The following is a 13450-nucleotide window of genomic DNA, read 5'->3' on the forward strand; positions in this document are numbered from 1 at the left end:
CCAAGCTTTGAAAGGATATATTTTTTAATCTTCCTAGTATCATCATGGACATGCTGTCATTTTATGGCTGCAGAACTAAGACATAGATGGTCTACAGTCCAATTTATCAAGTATCCCCTAATTGTGGGCATGCTTATTCAAGCCACCTAAGAGCTGATATCTCATACCGGGACTCGTGTGATGTTCAAAGCGCAGTTCCAGTTGGCTTGAATTGCAGCTGTCGTGAATGCACGCCCTGCTATGAATGGAGTCCCCACTGGGGCTGCATAGCTGGAGCGTTGTCGAGAATGAGACGTATACGTTAAGTGGCCACCTGTGAAAAGTTTTCACTTGCTTATGTGCTACTGCACTGGGATTCTTTGGCAGAACAGAGGGAGAGAATTCATTTTTCCGTGATGATGTTCAGTTCCTGCAAGTGTTGCCTTGCAATCTTCTGCTTCATTCACTACTTAACATCTAATTACTGTAACAAATCAGAGAGTTGTATTTCTGCAGCAGCCTCCTTTCATTGCGTATCCATTGTCAGGTGCGCGACCAGCGAGCTCCGAACATGAAAAAGAAAGCCTGCACGCTGCCGATAGAAAGAAGTACATGGGGAACAATTGGTGTTTGCTCAAGTAGCGCAAAGCCATAGCATAGAGCCAGCACAGTGGTTAAGGGACGGGAATCTGGAAGGAAGCTGTTCTCTGAGGGGTTTATTCCAACTGGCGTTTGCTGGAGCTCAGTGACAGCATCTCCTCTGGGGACACGTGCGTGTGCAAGCACACACACTCACGTCTGCTGCCTTCGGGTGTGCTTCTGCAGCAGGTGAACAAACAGGGAGCAAAGGGAATCGAGAGGCTCAGTAGCTCTTTGTTGCTGCCTTTCGGAAGGCTCTGTTGCCCATTAAAATCCCTGTGAGCTTTTTCTGTCACTTCACAGGTTTCTTGAATGAAGCCCTTTCCAACGTCAGGATCTCAGCTGCAGGGTCAGGCTCTTACCTTGAAAAATCTGTGCATTAAGCACCTTGTATCTTATCTAATCAATAAACACTTTACTAGTTACACGTGTTCTCCAAAGCTGAGAAATCACATACCACTGGCATTGAAAAGGCTGAATGACTTGCCCCGGTTCATCCTTTTGAATAAAATTGGCAGCTATGAGTTAGAAATGTTCAGCTTTTTTTTACTTTTATTTTTTTTTATTTGCTGCGGGTAAGATTTATCAGACAGAGGTGAAGTCTTTGACCCAGTTTTGTCCCGCCGGCACCCCTCTAAACGTCTTTACAAGCTGCAGAGGCAAAAGCGGAGTCCCAACCGGATCTCAGGTACCTCTTGTTCCCCCAGTCACAGCCGCGATACCCAGCAAGCCAGTGGAGGTTTGGGGTCGGGGTTTGGGATCCCTCGGCGGGATGAGCGCCTGAGCAGCGCCGGACAGCGACTGCTGCGGAACGGGGCCCGGGGGGTTCCCCGCCGGCCGGGGACATCGCGGGGCCGGGGAGGCGGCTGGGAGGAGAGGAGCCATCGGGCCGGGGGGAGCGCAGGATGGGATGCGGCTGGCGGAGCCCGGGGGGCGGATACGGCCCATGGGGCTGACACGGCCTGAGGGACTGATACGGCCCGGGGGGTTTGTGGGGTCCGGGGGCCTGGCGGAGCCCGGGGGGCTGCGGGGCCCGGGGGGCTGTTGGTCCGGCGGGCCGGCCGGGAGGGCTGCGCTCCACGCAGGGTGCCGGCGGTCCGCGGGCCTGGGGGCAGGGCGGCTGTCTATTTTTAGTGAGGGTTTTATAGAGTGGATCCCTGCGGTCTGGCTCCACACTGAAATATTGTCCTAGTCTCAATGACATAAACACAGGGCCAGCCTGTGATCCTGGCGCCAGCTTCAGCTTAGGGAATGTGAATGAAAGTACCAGTGGGGTCCAGGCAAGAAGGAGAAGAAAAAAAATCCCGACTGTAATTACAAATAAATCCCAAACCCTCTCGCTCTCATGGCTCACTTAGTACAGCAAATAGCCTCTGATTCTCTACAAATAAGTCCCAGCTTAGTTACTGACAGATCTACCAAGAGGCAGTTAATGGAATAATGACTAAGGGAAGCTTAGCGTAATTTACAAACGGTTCCCAGTGTTGGAGGCCGATCGCCCCCGGCTCGCCCCCCGCCCTGCTCCCTGTGAGCCTGGGCACACAAGGGCCCTATTTGGCTGGGGGGGAAGGCTGTTTGCTTATTTAGTTATTTATCGAAGAGATCTAACACAGAATGGTGACAGGCAGACTCCGATATCTGGAGCTGAATTGTCCCCCTGGAGAGAGTGATTTAGGTTTGCGTTTGCAGAACGAGGTTATACCTGCCTTCTTTTTTGATGAGAAAAGTGGGAGATCTTAAGTGAAAGTGACATAAAAAGCCATCCCTGCCATCAGACACTTTAAATGCAGCAGTGTTCTTTTTGCTTCTTTTTCTGTTACAAAGGCATATCTCTTCTTTGAATCCCTTGTCCAAGTCTGTTTCAATACCTAGTGTTTAAGTGCTCAGGTTGCTTACAAAAGTTAACCTTCATGTTCGAGGTATGGTGAACTCTTGTGGAACTTCCACAGTGGTCAGGGCAACTCTCTTTTTTGTTTGGTTTTGATCTTTTGGTAAATAAAACCGGAGTAGTGTTCCAAAGATACGTTTCTATTGAGAATGGGAGTAACGGAAAAGCTGTTCCTACATGGGAACAATTGCATGTGCCTGCATACACACTTGAACGTACGTGCATATATATAGAGAGCAAATCCAAGTAATAGTTAAAATATATGCCATTGTGCCTGGCATCTTGTTGAACTGCTGATGTGTTTGTTGTGAAAACAAGTACTCTAAATGGTGATGTGTCTTCAGAAGATGTGCTAAACAGCAAGGATATTCAGTAGAAGTGTCATTATTTCAATCCTGCTTGAAGTAAAATTGCCCTGAGACTAAGGTGTATGTGGGAAGGTCTAGCTGATTGTTAGTGCTGTGATGGGTTGCTGCTTCTTACTGTGCCATCTTGGACTCTCCAAGTATCTGTATTAAAAGGAAGGTAATAGTCAGTTGATAATATTTTTGAATGAAAAAAAAAAAAAGCCCTTAGGCTTATTGAAGGACGTTGACTATACATAAGTGATGCTTTGTTGTCTCATATTCCTGTTGAGAGATGGTGGTGTTGTGGGATGTTGCTTATACCCAAGAATGGCTCTAAAAGCTTTTAACTCTATCCTGTAATTGATGTGTTGTGTAAAGTGCAATAAAGTAAGGATATTAAAAAAAAGGGGGGGAGGGGGGATGAAACAACATATTTAATGAGGATGAGTAAACACACCCAAGATGTAACTGTAGATATAAGAAAAATAAAAGCAGCTGGGGGGCTTCTGAGACATTGTTTGTCTTGAAAGTGATGAGAAGAGGCACCATCAAAAGACTTGTTTTACTACAGTCATGCTTCATTATGGGGAAGGAGAGTGTGGGGAAGGGGAGGGGTGGAGGTTCCCTACGTGACCAGGTTGCCAGAAGAGAGAACCTAACTCGTTTGCATGGCCTAATTAATCCCTGAACCCAGTCAAAGCCTGAGTCGGAGGGAGCAAATGTCAGATCTGTGTCTGGGAAGCCTAGATTCATTATTTTACTCGCCTGGGTCCCTTTGCCTTCACAGGCAAAGACTTGAAAATCCCAAGCCAAAGAAACACACCCCAGAGTTTCATACTGAACATGAGCAGGTTTGGAATCAGTCTCCTTTGTGTCTGCTTCTGTATCTGAATTAATCCCATGCCCCCATGTGCGTGTCTGTTTCGTGGTTTGTGAGAGGCAGTGGAAATAATTCCATTTGCCACTAAAGGTACAAGTTTCTTTGAAAAGTCTCCTATTGAAGACACAGCTTTTCACAGCCACTGTGAGTTCGGATTTCGTGACGTATTGTAGTGGCTGCAAAGATAATGACATGCACGAAACTGGCTGATCACTGTGATCTACTTCTTTTTGAAGGGAGCAGATTCCCTGAAGGGATAAAGCATAAGAAGCAGGGAAGAAGTGATAAATACAAAATGCTGGGGAAAGACATGCAGTTTAATATTTTTCTAGTCATTAAAACTCCTTCATCCTTGCAGATTTTCTAGCCAAAGCAAATTTGAAGAATGTCCAATAAAGCAGCAGGTCCCCATTTGTGGGACCTTCCTCTGTTGCATTTATTCCTGAGGCAAAACTGTACTCAGGAGTTGTTTTATATATTGGGCTAAATTCTGGTCTTTTATTACCCTGTAGCCAAAGTATGTGTGAGCACAAGGTGCAGCCATTCTAGATTTGGTCTGGGGTTTCTGCACTAGATCTACTTCTGATCCTGCTCCCCTGGCTCTTTGGTCGGGATTAGACCCTGCCTTTGGGATTTTGTGCTTCCACTAAACCCGTCAGTCTCAGAACATTTTACCCCAGCATCTGAGGCGACATTTACTGAGTGCAGGGGACCTGGGGGCTCAGGGCTTAGTTGATAGAAGTCCTTTTAAAATCAGTTTAATTCTCCTTCATTCATAACCAACAGGCTACGTATGATGTAATCGGATTTATTTTTTCCTCTTCACCCCCACTGGAGCCAGGAAAATGAAGTAGTTCAGAGAAAAGGGGTTGTCATTTTTAGTCAAGCAGCCGTTCATCACGCAGCATTAGACAATTAGCAATAAAACATTTGAAGGGCTCCATTGGTGCTAAAAGGGCAAGGAGGTCTTTTTAAATATCAGAGGTGGGAGATGTTATGTATCAGGGTTATTCAGTAGCTGGCATCAATGAATCACTCACGGGGGATTGCTGTATTTGTCACGTCGTTGAATCTCTGTTGCTCAGTTGTCTTTAGTGTTTTATAGAAAAGGAACAGTAAAAACTTGGTAGATGTTTAGCTTAATAAGCAGGCTGGCAAAAAAAAAGGATAAATACATTCAGACCTGTCATATGTGTGTACATGTAATATATGCTGCTACGGGGAGTTTGTTTGGATGAACAACATTGCCTGTGTGGAAATTCAAATCCCCGTCAGGAGCCATTACTTGTAAATATAAGTGTCATTTTTTTAACACAAAAAGGGCCTTGGTTTCTGTTTCATCTTTGCCAATTCTCCCACTGGCCCCTGTCTCCATAATGAATTAGTCTGCAAACTGCGAGACAGCCGCTCATGGCTCTGGTCGCTTCTCTGGAGCGCAGAGATGTCAGTAGTTGGCAGAAAAAGCAGGATGGTCAGGTGGGGCAGAGGAGCGGGAGGATTCGGAGCTTTGGGTGTCCCCCGTTGCAAACCTTTTGCATGAATAAATAATTAAATAAGCAGAACTTTAATTCCTCACAGTGGGGTCGCAGCCGAGAAAACTCCGTTCTGAGAGACTCAGATTTACGGCAGAAGACACTGCTGAAAGAAAAAGCGAGAAACAGTGAAGTTCCACCTCCCATGATATATAGAGCCAAGGGGAGGTATAAATACCCGTCACTTCCCGGACAAACACCCAGGATCCTGTCTCTGGCTGCCTTGCAGCAAGGCGCCCTCATAAAAGCTAAGATAAACAGTTTATCAGCAGATGAATGCACGAGCTCTGTTCTAAAGACAAAAGTCTATACCTTAGGAAAAATGCAGGAGCAAGGAGAGAGGGGGCACAGTGTTTTAAGGGCAAGAATAACATGAAATGAGAAAAATAGAGCAATTCTTTGAGGGCCTTGCAAGATTTTAGTCTCTTCTTTTACAGCCTTCTCTATTTTTCTTTCCTTAAGGCAGTGGGTACATCTCTTTATGTATAGCTGTACTTAAAGACTAAGAAATAACTAACTTGTTTTATTTGCCGGGTATCCTCTTTTTTTTTTATTCTTTCATTGCTTTAATCCATCAGTCGTTTTAGGATTTACTCCATTATAAAACATTGATCCCAGAGCTTAGTTTCAAAATATATTATTTATACATCATTTATCATGCAGATACAGGTTCTTGGCCAAATGTATATTTCTCCATCTCCATTCTGTTGGGATTTCAAGGTAGAACTTTGCTCTCTCAGAAGAATGTTTACCTTCCAAAGTATGTGATTCATAACTGTTATTTCAGAGCAGCTGATCACCTGTTAACATTGTGTAGCCCACTAAGGAAATCCTTACTCTGTGCCCTTTCTGTGCATCAGCAAAGGGGCAGGGAAGTGGATGAGGTACCTTGGGACACAGCACCACATTTAAAAGGTCCAGTAAGATCTCCCTGAATCTTTGCAGACTGAAGAACATCTGTTGAAAAGAGTAGAACAGTGATTTTTCTACCTGTGAATGGATTCCTGGGTGAGGTCGTACATGACCTTGGATAGCTAATAATAAAGATTGTCATATGGCATATATGAACTATGCAAAATATCTGAAAGCTGTGTATCTCCTTTAGAAATTCTTAGGGATTCACAGTTTTTAAAAAGGTAGAAAATTAATCCACAAGGAGCTCCTTACAAAATGTATAGGGCTGTGACCAAGAATGAGGGAACTGGTCTAGCATCACACGAGGACCTAAGACTAAAATTTAAGTGATTTTAATTCACCTGCTCGGTTAATCACAGGTTTCCTCTGTAATTTTCATAAAACACTGGACTCTTCCCTCTGCATTGATGCAGATTTACTAGTAGCCTCTAATCAAACTGTCCAACACCTCTGTGAAAGAAGCAGGGATTAGCATTCCTGCTCTACAAATAAGGAAAGCACAAGGCTGTGAAATTCATTGCCCAAAGCCACATGATAAATTCGCATGAGATCTGGGCAGAGGACTCATTTGGTTATGTTGTTGGCTTTCCTTTCTTTAACAAGCAATCACTGTTCTATGCCAATGGATTTTTAAAAATAAGAAGTGAAAGGCAATGAGATCATGATTTAAATAATACTGTGTAAGGGAAGCAAGAATAGTTGTAGGAAAGCCTCCCTTCCTAAGCTTTTCTGAGCACACCTGGCGCAGTTCTTCCCCCTCCCAGTTTTGGAGCTGTTTATTATTTTCTGTGTGATTCCCTCATGTTTTAGAGTGGTGCATTGCATCGAGCTGGAGACCTTTACTCATAGACCAGACCAATTCAACACCATGCACTGAATTCAGTGTGATGTCCCTGAGCACTGGGTTGGGTGAAGTAGGTCAGGCCGTTTTCTGTGAGTAGATTCAATAGGAAACAAATGTATTCTGAATCCTTTGTGTGCATCCTCGCTGTTATGGACTGAAATCGGATCCTTACAGAATGTGTTTTCGGAGCTGTGCCTCCAGAGTCACGAGCAGCGCAGCGCGGGCTGCATACCTCTTCTCTCCTCATCAGAGCCGAGACCCTGTAGAAGTGACATCTTACTCTTGCCCATGTTGGCTTCCTGTGTGCCTTGAACGTTGTATTTGCTTTGTCTGCTGGAAAAATCCCACATTTTTACCACTGACAGCACTCCAGAACCAATAAAGCTGAGGTGCAGGGAGTTGTTTTCTCCTCTGCTTCATGCACTATTGCCAGCAGAGTGACCAGCTGAGGCCTCTGTGAGCTGCTGGCCTCGCTCCTCATCCCAGGACAGGCTGGCAACACACCCAGAGCCTGGATCAGGCCCTTCACCTCCAGGTTTCAATTACTGCTGTTTTCAGCAAACCCTGAAATAAACTAGTTTGATGGGAATCCAAATCTCTTTTGCCTCTGACCCAGAGCCTTCTGGCAGAGCTGTTACTGGCAGCTCTTCCCCGGTTCTGCCATCAGCCATTCCACCAAGAAATTCTTGGGCCCCAAGTGACTTCTGTCACTTCTGCATCCCTCCAGCTTTCACAGCCTTGCCAGGAGCCCGGTGCACCCCAGGCTGACACCTGCGCTTGAGGAGTTGCCAAACCCCAGCCTGCTCTGCTCAGAACCAGTCTCTGGACCATAAAGAAGCAGTCCATGTGGAGCAGCCCTGTTCCAGGAAACATTTTCTCCAACAGAAACTCAGTTCAAGAGAGAAAGGTCTTTGAGTGCTTCCTTAGCATCACAGTTTTGAAGGCAGAATCTTAAATACACACCTGGCATGAGATAGAGAGGACATAAGACTTTATTTTTAGACTTAAGAGACTGGTACTTAAAGAATTATTTTCAAATACCAACTGAGTAAACCCAAATTTATTATTACAGAAGAAATCCAAGACGTTAGGTGTAACTTCTGAATTTTTGCTTTCTCTTTAAAACACTATTACTTTAACCTAGTATTGTTATTTGTGCCTTTTTGTTTAAACAAGGTGGTTTAAAAGCAAATGCAAAAATATTTGCAGTGACTTACAGGTGACTTATTGGCTGGAGCTAGAAAGATAGTGATCCTTGCTAGGATTCGTCAGCCACACTCACAATTGCTCCCTCCTGAAACCAGCCACATCAATCCTTCTCAGAACCACTGGATGAGCCTTGAGTGCAGGCTTCTGCTCCTGTGTGCCAAGCAGCACTTTGTCCTGTAGGATGGGCAAAAAAATGGCATGTGGGGGGAAAAAAGGAGGAATGAACAGACCCTCCCCAGCTCAGCAACAGAGGAGCAGCTTCTACAGGCTAAACCCCAGCAGGCAGGAGTGGAACCGTGGCGTGAACAGGCCAAGACTTTGCTGAGGACCTGAGCCAGCAGCAGCTTCTGCCTGAGCTCACTTGCTGGCTCTGTGCAGACCTTAGCACCTCTGTGTCCTACTCATACAGCAAAGTCACATCCAGTTAAGTCCCAAATTCAGCAGAGTGTCTGTCTTCAGCTCTGAGAAGTTTCTACTCTATGAATTTTGGAAGAATTTATTTTGAAATATAAGAAGTGTGGCTTCTCTCTTATTTCCAGGGACAGCTTGTAAGCCAAGTTTAGGCAATGACAGATTATCAGGTTCTAGATTAAGGTAGAGCTCTGAACTTCCAGGTGAAAAAATATCTAATAAAGCTCCAGCAGATCCTTGACTGACACTGCAGTAGCATCACTGCGAGTCTCCTTTTACAGTGTACAGCTACAGTCAGTTTTCCATCTTTCACATGTCATTTATTCCAGTTATGTACTATTTATAAAATGCCCTACGTGCTCAGGAATAAAGCAAAATAAGAGTTGTTTTGATTTAGGAACTGAAAATAGTTGAAAACATACAGTTAATTTAAAAAAAAAAAAAGAACCAAAACACACAAAACACTCAACCTGAGTAATATGACCTATGTATGACTTTCATAATGAACCTAAATTTGAAGGTTAACATTTAAACAAATGCATAAATAATTCAGGTGAAATGGCTAAGCTTCAGTCCCATTAAACTTCGGCTCCTAAGTGCCTAAATAGCCTCCAGGAATGGGATTCAAGCACTTCAGGAAATTTTACTCAAACCTTAATAGACTGTTCGCCTCCTCTTAGAGCACGCTGCCTGCCGCGCCCGGCCACTGCTCTTTGTGAGACAGTCATTCCGCAATGGAATTAGCATTTAGTATCAATCTTTAAAAGTGTTTTATGTGTTTGCTATTCATGTAGGCTTTCCCTCCTGTCTGTATGGATTTGCGGTATAACTGTAAATGGTGTTTCTGATGGAGAAGTCTAAGTGCTCCGTACCAGAACGCCAAGTGCGTGCCCAGAAGAGCGCGGCGGCTCCCAGCCCGCCGGGGCAGCCTGCAGCGGGAGCGGAGCCTCCGGGCTGCTCCCGGCCGATCTCCCGCTCCGTACGGAGGGTCTCGCTCGGCGGTAGCCCCGGAGGTCTGAACAGTGTCCGCGGGAGCCACCCCCTCCCACCCGCAGGTTTTGCACGCCGTTGTTTCTGCTCGCGCTCGTCGCCACAACCCGGGAAGCTTATTCCAGGGGCTTCTCCGATTCCCCTCAAACCGCGACAGACGCGCTGGCTTCCCACCGCCTCTTGCTCTCCCCGTGCCCACCGCCCGCCCACGGGCAGCCCCCGGTTCTGTTCCGGCCCGGCCGGCGCGGCGCCGCCAGCAGAGGGCTCGCTCCGCCCGGGAAGGCGGCGGCCGCACGGCGCCGGGGCCGCGGCTGGGAGCGGGCAGAGATGTCTGCAGCGGCCCCGCCGCCGGGCAGCGCATCGCGGGCCCATGTGCCGAGCCGGGCAGGCAGCCCCCAGCGGCCGGGGAGCGCCGGCCGGGGCAGGAGGGCACAGGCAGCGGCGGCAGAGCCAGCGCGGAACCGTGCGCACCGCGGGCGGCCGGGCCGCGCTCCTGCGCCGGGAGAGCGGGAGAGGCCGCGCTCCGCAGCGGAGCGGGCTGCGCCTATGGGGTGACCGGCGCTGCGGGGCGAGGCCGAGCGAGGAGCCGTCGCCGGTGGCCGAAGGAGCATTCCCCGAGGCGGGCGGAGCGGAGCGGCGCGGCTGCCCCGGCCAGAGCAGCATCTCCCGAGGCGCGGCGGGCTCCCGTGAGCGGCGGCGTGCGGAAGGCGGGGGTAGGCAGCGGAGGCTCCCGCCTCAGCCTTCCCCAGCAGAGGGTGTCTGCGGGGTGGTTCGGGGGAGCCGCGCTCGCCTGGACTTTTGTGGGAGTGGGGGTTGTGTTGTGTGTGTGGGTTTTTTTTTTTAAGGGGGGTGGGGTGGGTTAGAAGAGAGTCTGTGGTTTCCATGGAGATGAAGCTGAAAGTGCAGGAAATTTAAAGGCTTTGGGTCCTTGCAAAGCAGACAAACTGGTGCCAACGTGCGTGGCTGCTGTTGCTGCTGAGGAGGCTGCTTTGCAAACGGCGGAGAGGAGCGGGGAGGAAGAATCGGCAGCAACTTCTTCCATACGCACGGGCAGACAACGAGGAGCAGCAGCAGCGAACAGAATTTGCAACAAAAAGAGGCATCTCCCTTTCCTGGGGAGGGTGAAAAGAAGCAGCAGCAGCAGAATTTTGGAGCGGCTCCACCAGGAGAAATTTTATAGAGAAGCCTGCAAGAGAGAGTGATTGCAGGGGGTTTGTTCTCCGGGCTTATTAGGGGGCTGTCTTTGCTGGTGGTGCGGGGAGTGGAGGTGATCCCCCTTAAATACAAGCTATTCTGGATATCCCCGTACAAGTTTTCTGATGTATTTGCTTGCACCTTCTTCCCCTGCTGTTTGGTGAACCCAGCCCCCCACTTCCCCCCCCCCACCGGTCTCCCAAGGATGGATCATTCCCAGTGCCTTGTGACTATATACGCCTTGGTGGTTCTGCTGGGTCTCCGGCTAGAGCAAGGCGCCTGCCAGCACTATCTGCACATCCGACCGGCTCCCAGCGACAACCTGCCCTTGGTGGATCTAATCGAGCACCCGGACCCTATCTTTGACCCCAAGGAGAAGGATCTTAACGAGACCTTGCTAAGGAACCTCATGGGCGGACACTTCGACCCTAACTTTATGGCTGTTTCCTTGCCCGAGGACCGGCTCGGCGTGGACGATCTAGCCGAGCTGGACTTGCTGCTCAGGCAGAGACCCTCGGGAGCGATGCCCAGCGAAATCAAAGGGCTGGAGTTTTACGACGGGCTGCAGCCGGGCAAGAAGCACAGGCTGAGCAAGAAGCTGCGCAGGAAGCTGCAGATGTGGCTCTGGTCCCAGACCTTCTGCCCGGTGCTATACACGTGGAACGATCTCGGCAGCCGCTTTTGGCCCCGGTATGTGAAAGTGGGCAGCTGCTACAGTAAAAGGTCTTGTTCAGTCCCAGAAGGCATGGTTTGCAAACCTGCCAAGTCCGTGCATTTAACGATCCTGAGGTGGAGGTGCCAGCGCCGGGGGGGGCAGAGGTGCACATGGATACCCATCCAGTACCCCATCATCGCGGAGTGCAAGTGCTCCTGCTAGGGCTCGCACTGACCTCCTCGCCCCTTCTCCAGCGGACTCACGGGGACCTTTGCTGCAACAGAAATGAGAGACATTTGCTTTCTGGTTAACGTTGTAATGCACTGTAACGTGTAGGAGAATGTATATTGTGTGTATATATGGCACCGGTTTAATATACTATTAAAAGGTCAGTATTATACGTGAAATAATCAGCGTCTACTGTATTTTTAAGACTATTACCCTGATCGTTGCTAATGTATCTTCTTTTTTTTTTTTTTTTTTGTATTTATATTCCAGAGAGAAGTTGCTTCGCTTTGGCGAAGTAGTTTTGTTGTTGTTTCTGTTTGTTTTTGTTTTTTAATAAAAGGATTAAAAAATACAAACCAAACTTTTTGATAAGAAAGCGTTTTAAAGCTATTTTCCATTATTCGGAAAGCGTGTGTGTGTTGTTTTTTCTTTTTTCCTTATGGACTTTAGATTTAAAATAAAAAAAGAATAAACGCCTAGAGCACAATGTTATTGTAAATAGAGAGAACAGTTTGAATGACTTAATCCTATGTAAATGAAGAGTATCTGCTATTTATTCTTTATATCCTTGTAGTAAAAGTGCAGTGCAGAATTAAAGTCAACCACTAAAACACGAGCCGTTTGGATTCTGTTTGCTTTTTGGTTTGGCCGCCTTCGGGGGGGCTTTCTTCTCTCTCCTCCTCGTTCTCCACGCTCAGCAGGACGTTTCGTGGTGCCAGGGGGAGGTGGGCACCTGCTCACCGCTCTGTCAGATGGGAAGCTTTGGCACCTACACCGCAGGAGCGCCCCGGGGACGCGGCCCCGCGGGCGGGGCGGGCGCGGAGCGGCTGCTGGGGGGGTCCCGGCCCCGCGTTGTCCCCAAGCGCAGCCGGAACGCGCTCGGTGGCAGCTGGGTGGAGATTTTTTTTTGTAACCGCTTGACATTTCATTTACAACGGGACACGTGTCTTTCACACCTACCATTGTGGTGGGACACTGCTGAAACTTGACCCTTGGGCTTTGGGGGTTTTCAGCGCAGACACGTTATTAGCCTGATCCTATGACAGCCTCGCACACCCTCCCTGCCCGCCACAGTCGCTCCTCGCAGCCCGGTTAACTCTTTGGGCTCCCGCCAGCCGCCGGCGATCTTTCCGCTGACGCGCTGCCCCCTCCAGCCGCCTTTCCCTGGCAGCCCCGGCTGCTTCTCGCCCTCCCGCCCGCTGCAGCCCGAAGGTGCCGGTGTCCCGCGGAGGTGCCGCTGTCCCGGTGCCGCTGTCCCGCCGCCGCCCCTCCCGGCCCGCCCTCCGCGGGGCCCGCGGCGCCGCTCCGCCCGCTCCCCCCGGGCGCCGGCTCCAGCGCTGCCCGCCCCCAGGCCGGGGCAGCCGGCGGGGCTCCGCGCCAGCCCCCGCGCTCCGCCGGCGGCTCCGCGGAGCGGGGCAGCTGCCGTGGGGAACGGCCCCGGGGCGCGGAACCGGCCCGCGGCTCCGTGAGGACCCGTCGCAATTAAGCAAGTATTCGACTTTTACGTGCCGGGAGACCCGACGGTTTGTATCTCATAGATACCAACTGCAACAACAAACTCTCCACGTGCTCTCCAAAGGCTCCCTGACAGTGCAGAAAAGCCTTTTCCTTATTTATCTTGGAATCAAAAATCTTTCTTTTTTTTCCCCCCCCCGAGCTCTGAGGGAATCTATGCTAATTATCTCAACCCCTGGGTCTTTCATTGACACAGCCCAGCCCTTCTTTCTCTAACGTTTAGT

The 13450-nt window shown here is 49.1% G+C and overlaps 1 protein-coding gene across 1 annotated transcript; it reads left to right on the forward strand.

The window, feature by feature from the left end:
* Nucleotides 1-9890: 9890 nt before the first annotated feature.
* NOG (noggin) lies at nt 9891-12327 on the forward strand. Its single transcript, XM_005503170.4, has one exon. The coding sequence runs from the start codon at nt 11034-11036 to the stop codon at nt 11703-11705; it is 672 nt and encodes a 223-aa protein (XP_005503227.3). The 5' UTR covers nt 9891-11033; the 3' UTR covers nt 11706-12327.
* The last annotated feature ends 1123 nt before the right edge of the window (nt 12328-13450 follow it).

Source organism: Columba livia, chromosome 18 (genome assembly GCF_036013475.1).
Source record: "Columba livia isolate bColLiv1 breed racing homer chromosome 18, bColLiv1.pat.W.v2, whole genome shotgun sequence".
Classification (NCBI taxonomy): domain Eukaryota; kingdom Metazoa; phylum Chordata; class Aves; order Columbiformes; family Columbidae; genus Columba; species Columba livia.

Bases quoted from the DNA above. Each gene is read 5' to 3' on its own strand.
- NOG (XM_005503170.4), top strand. From the start codon at position 11,034: ATGGATCATTCCCAGTGCCTTGTGACTATATACGCCTTGGTGGTTCTG.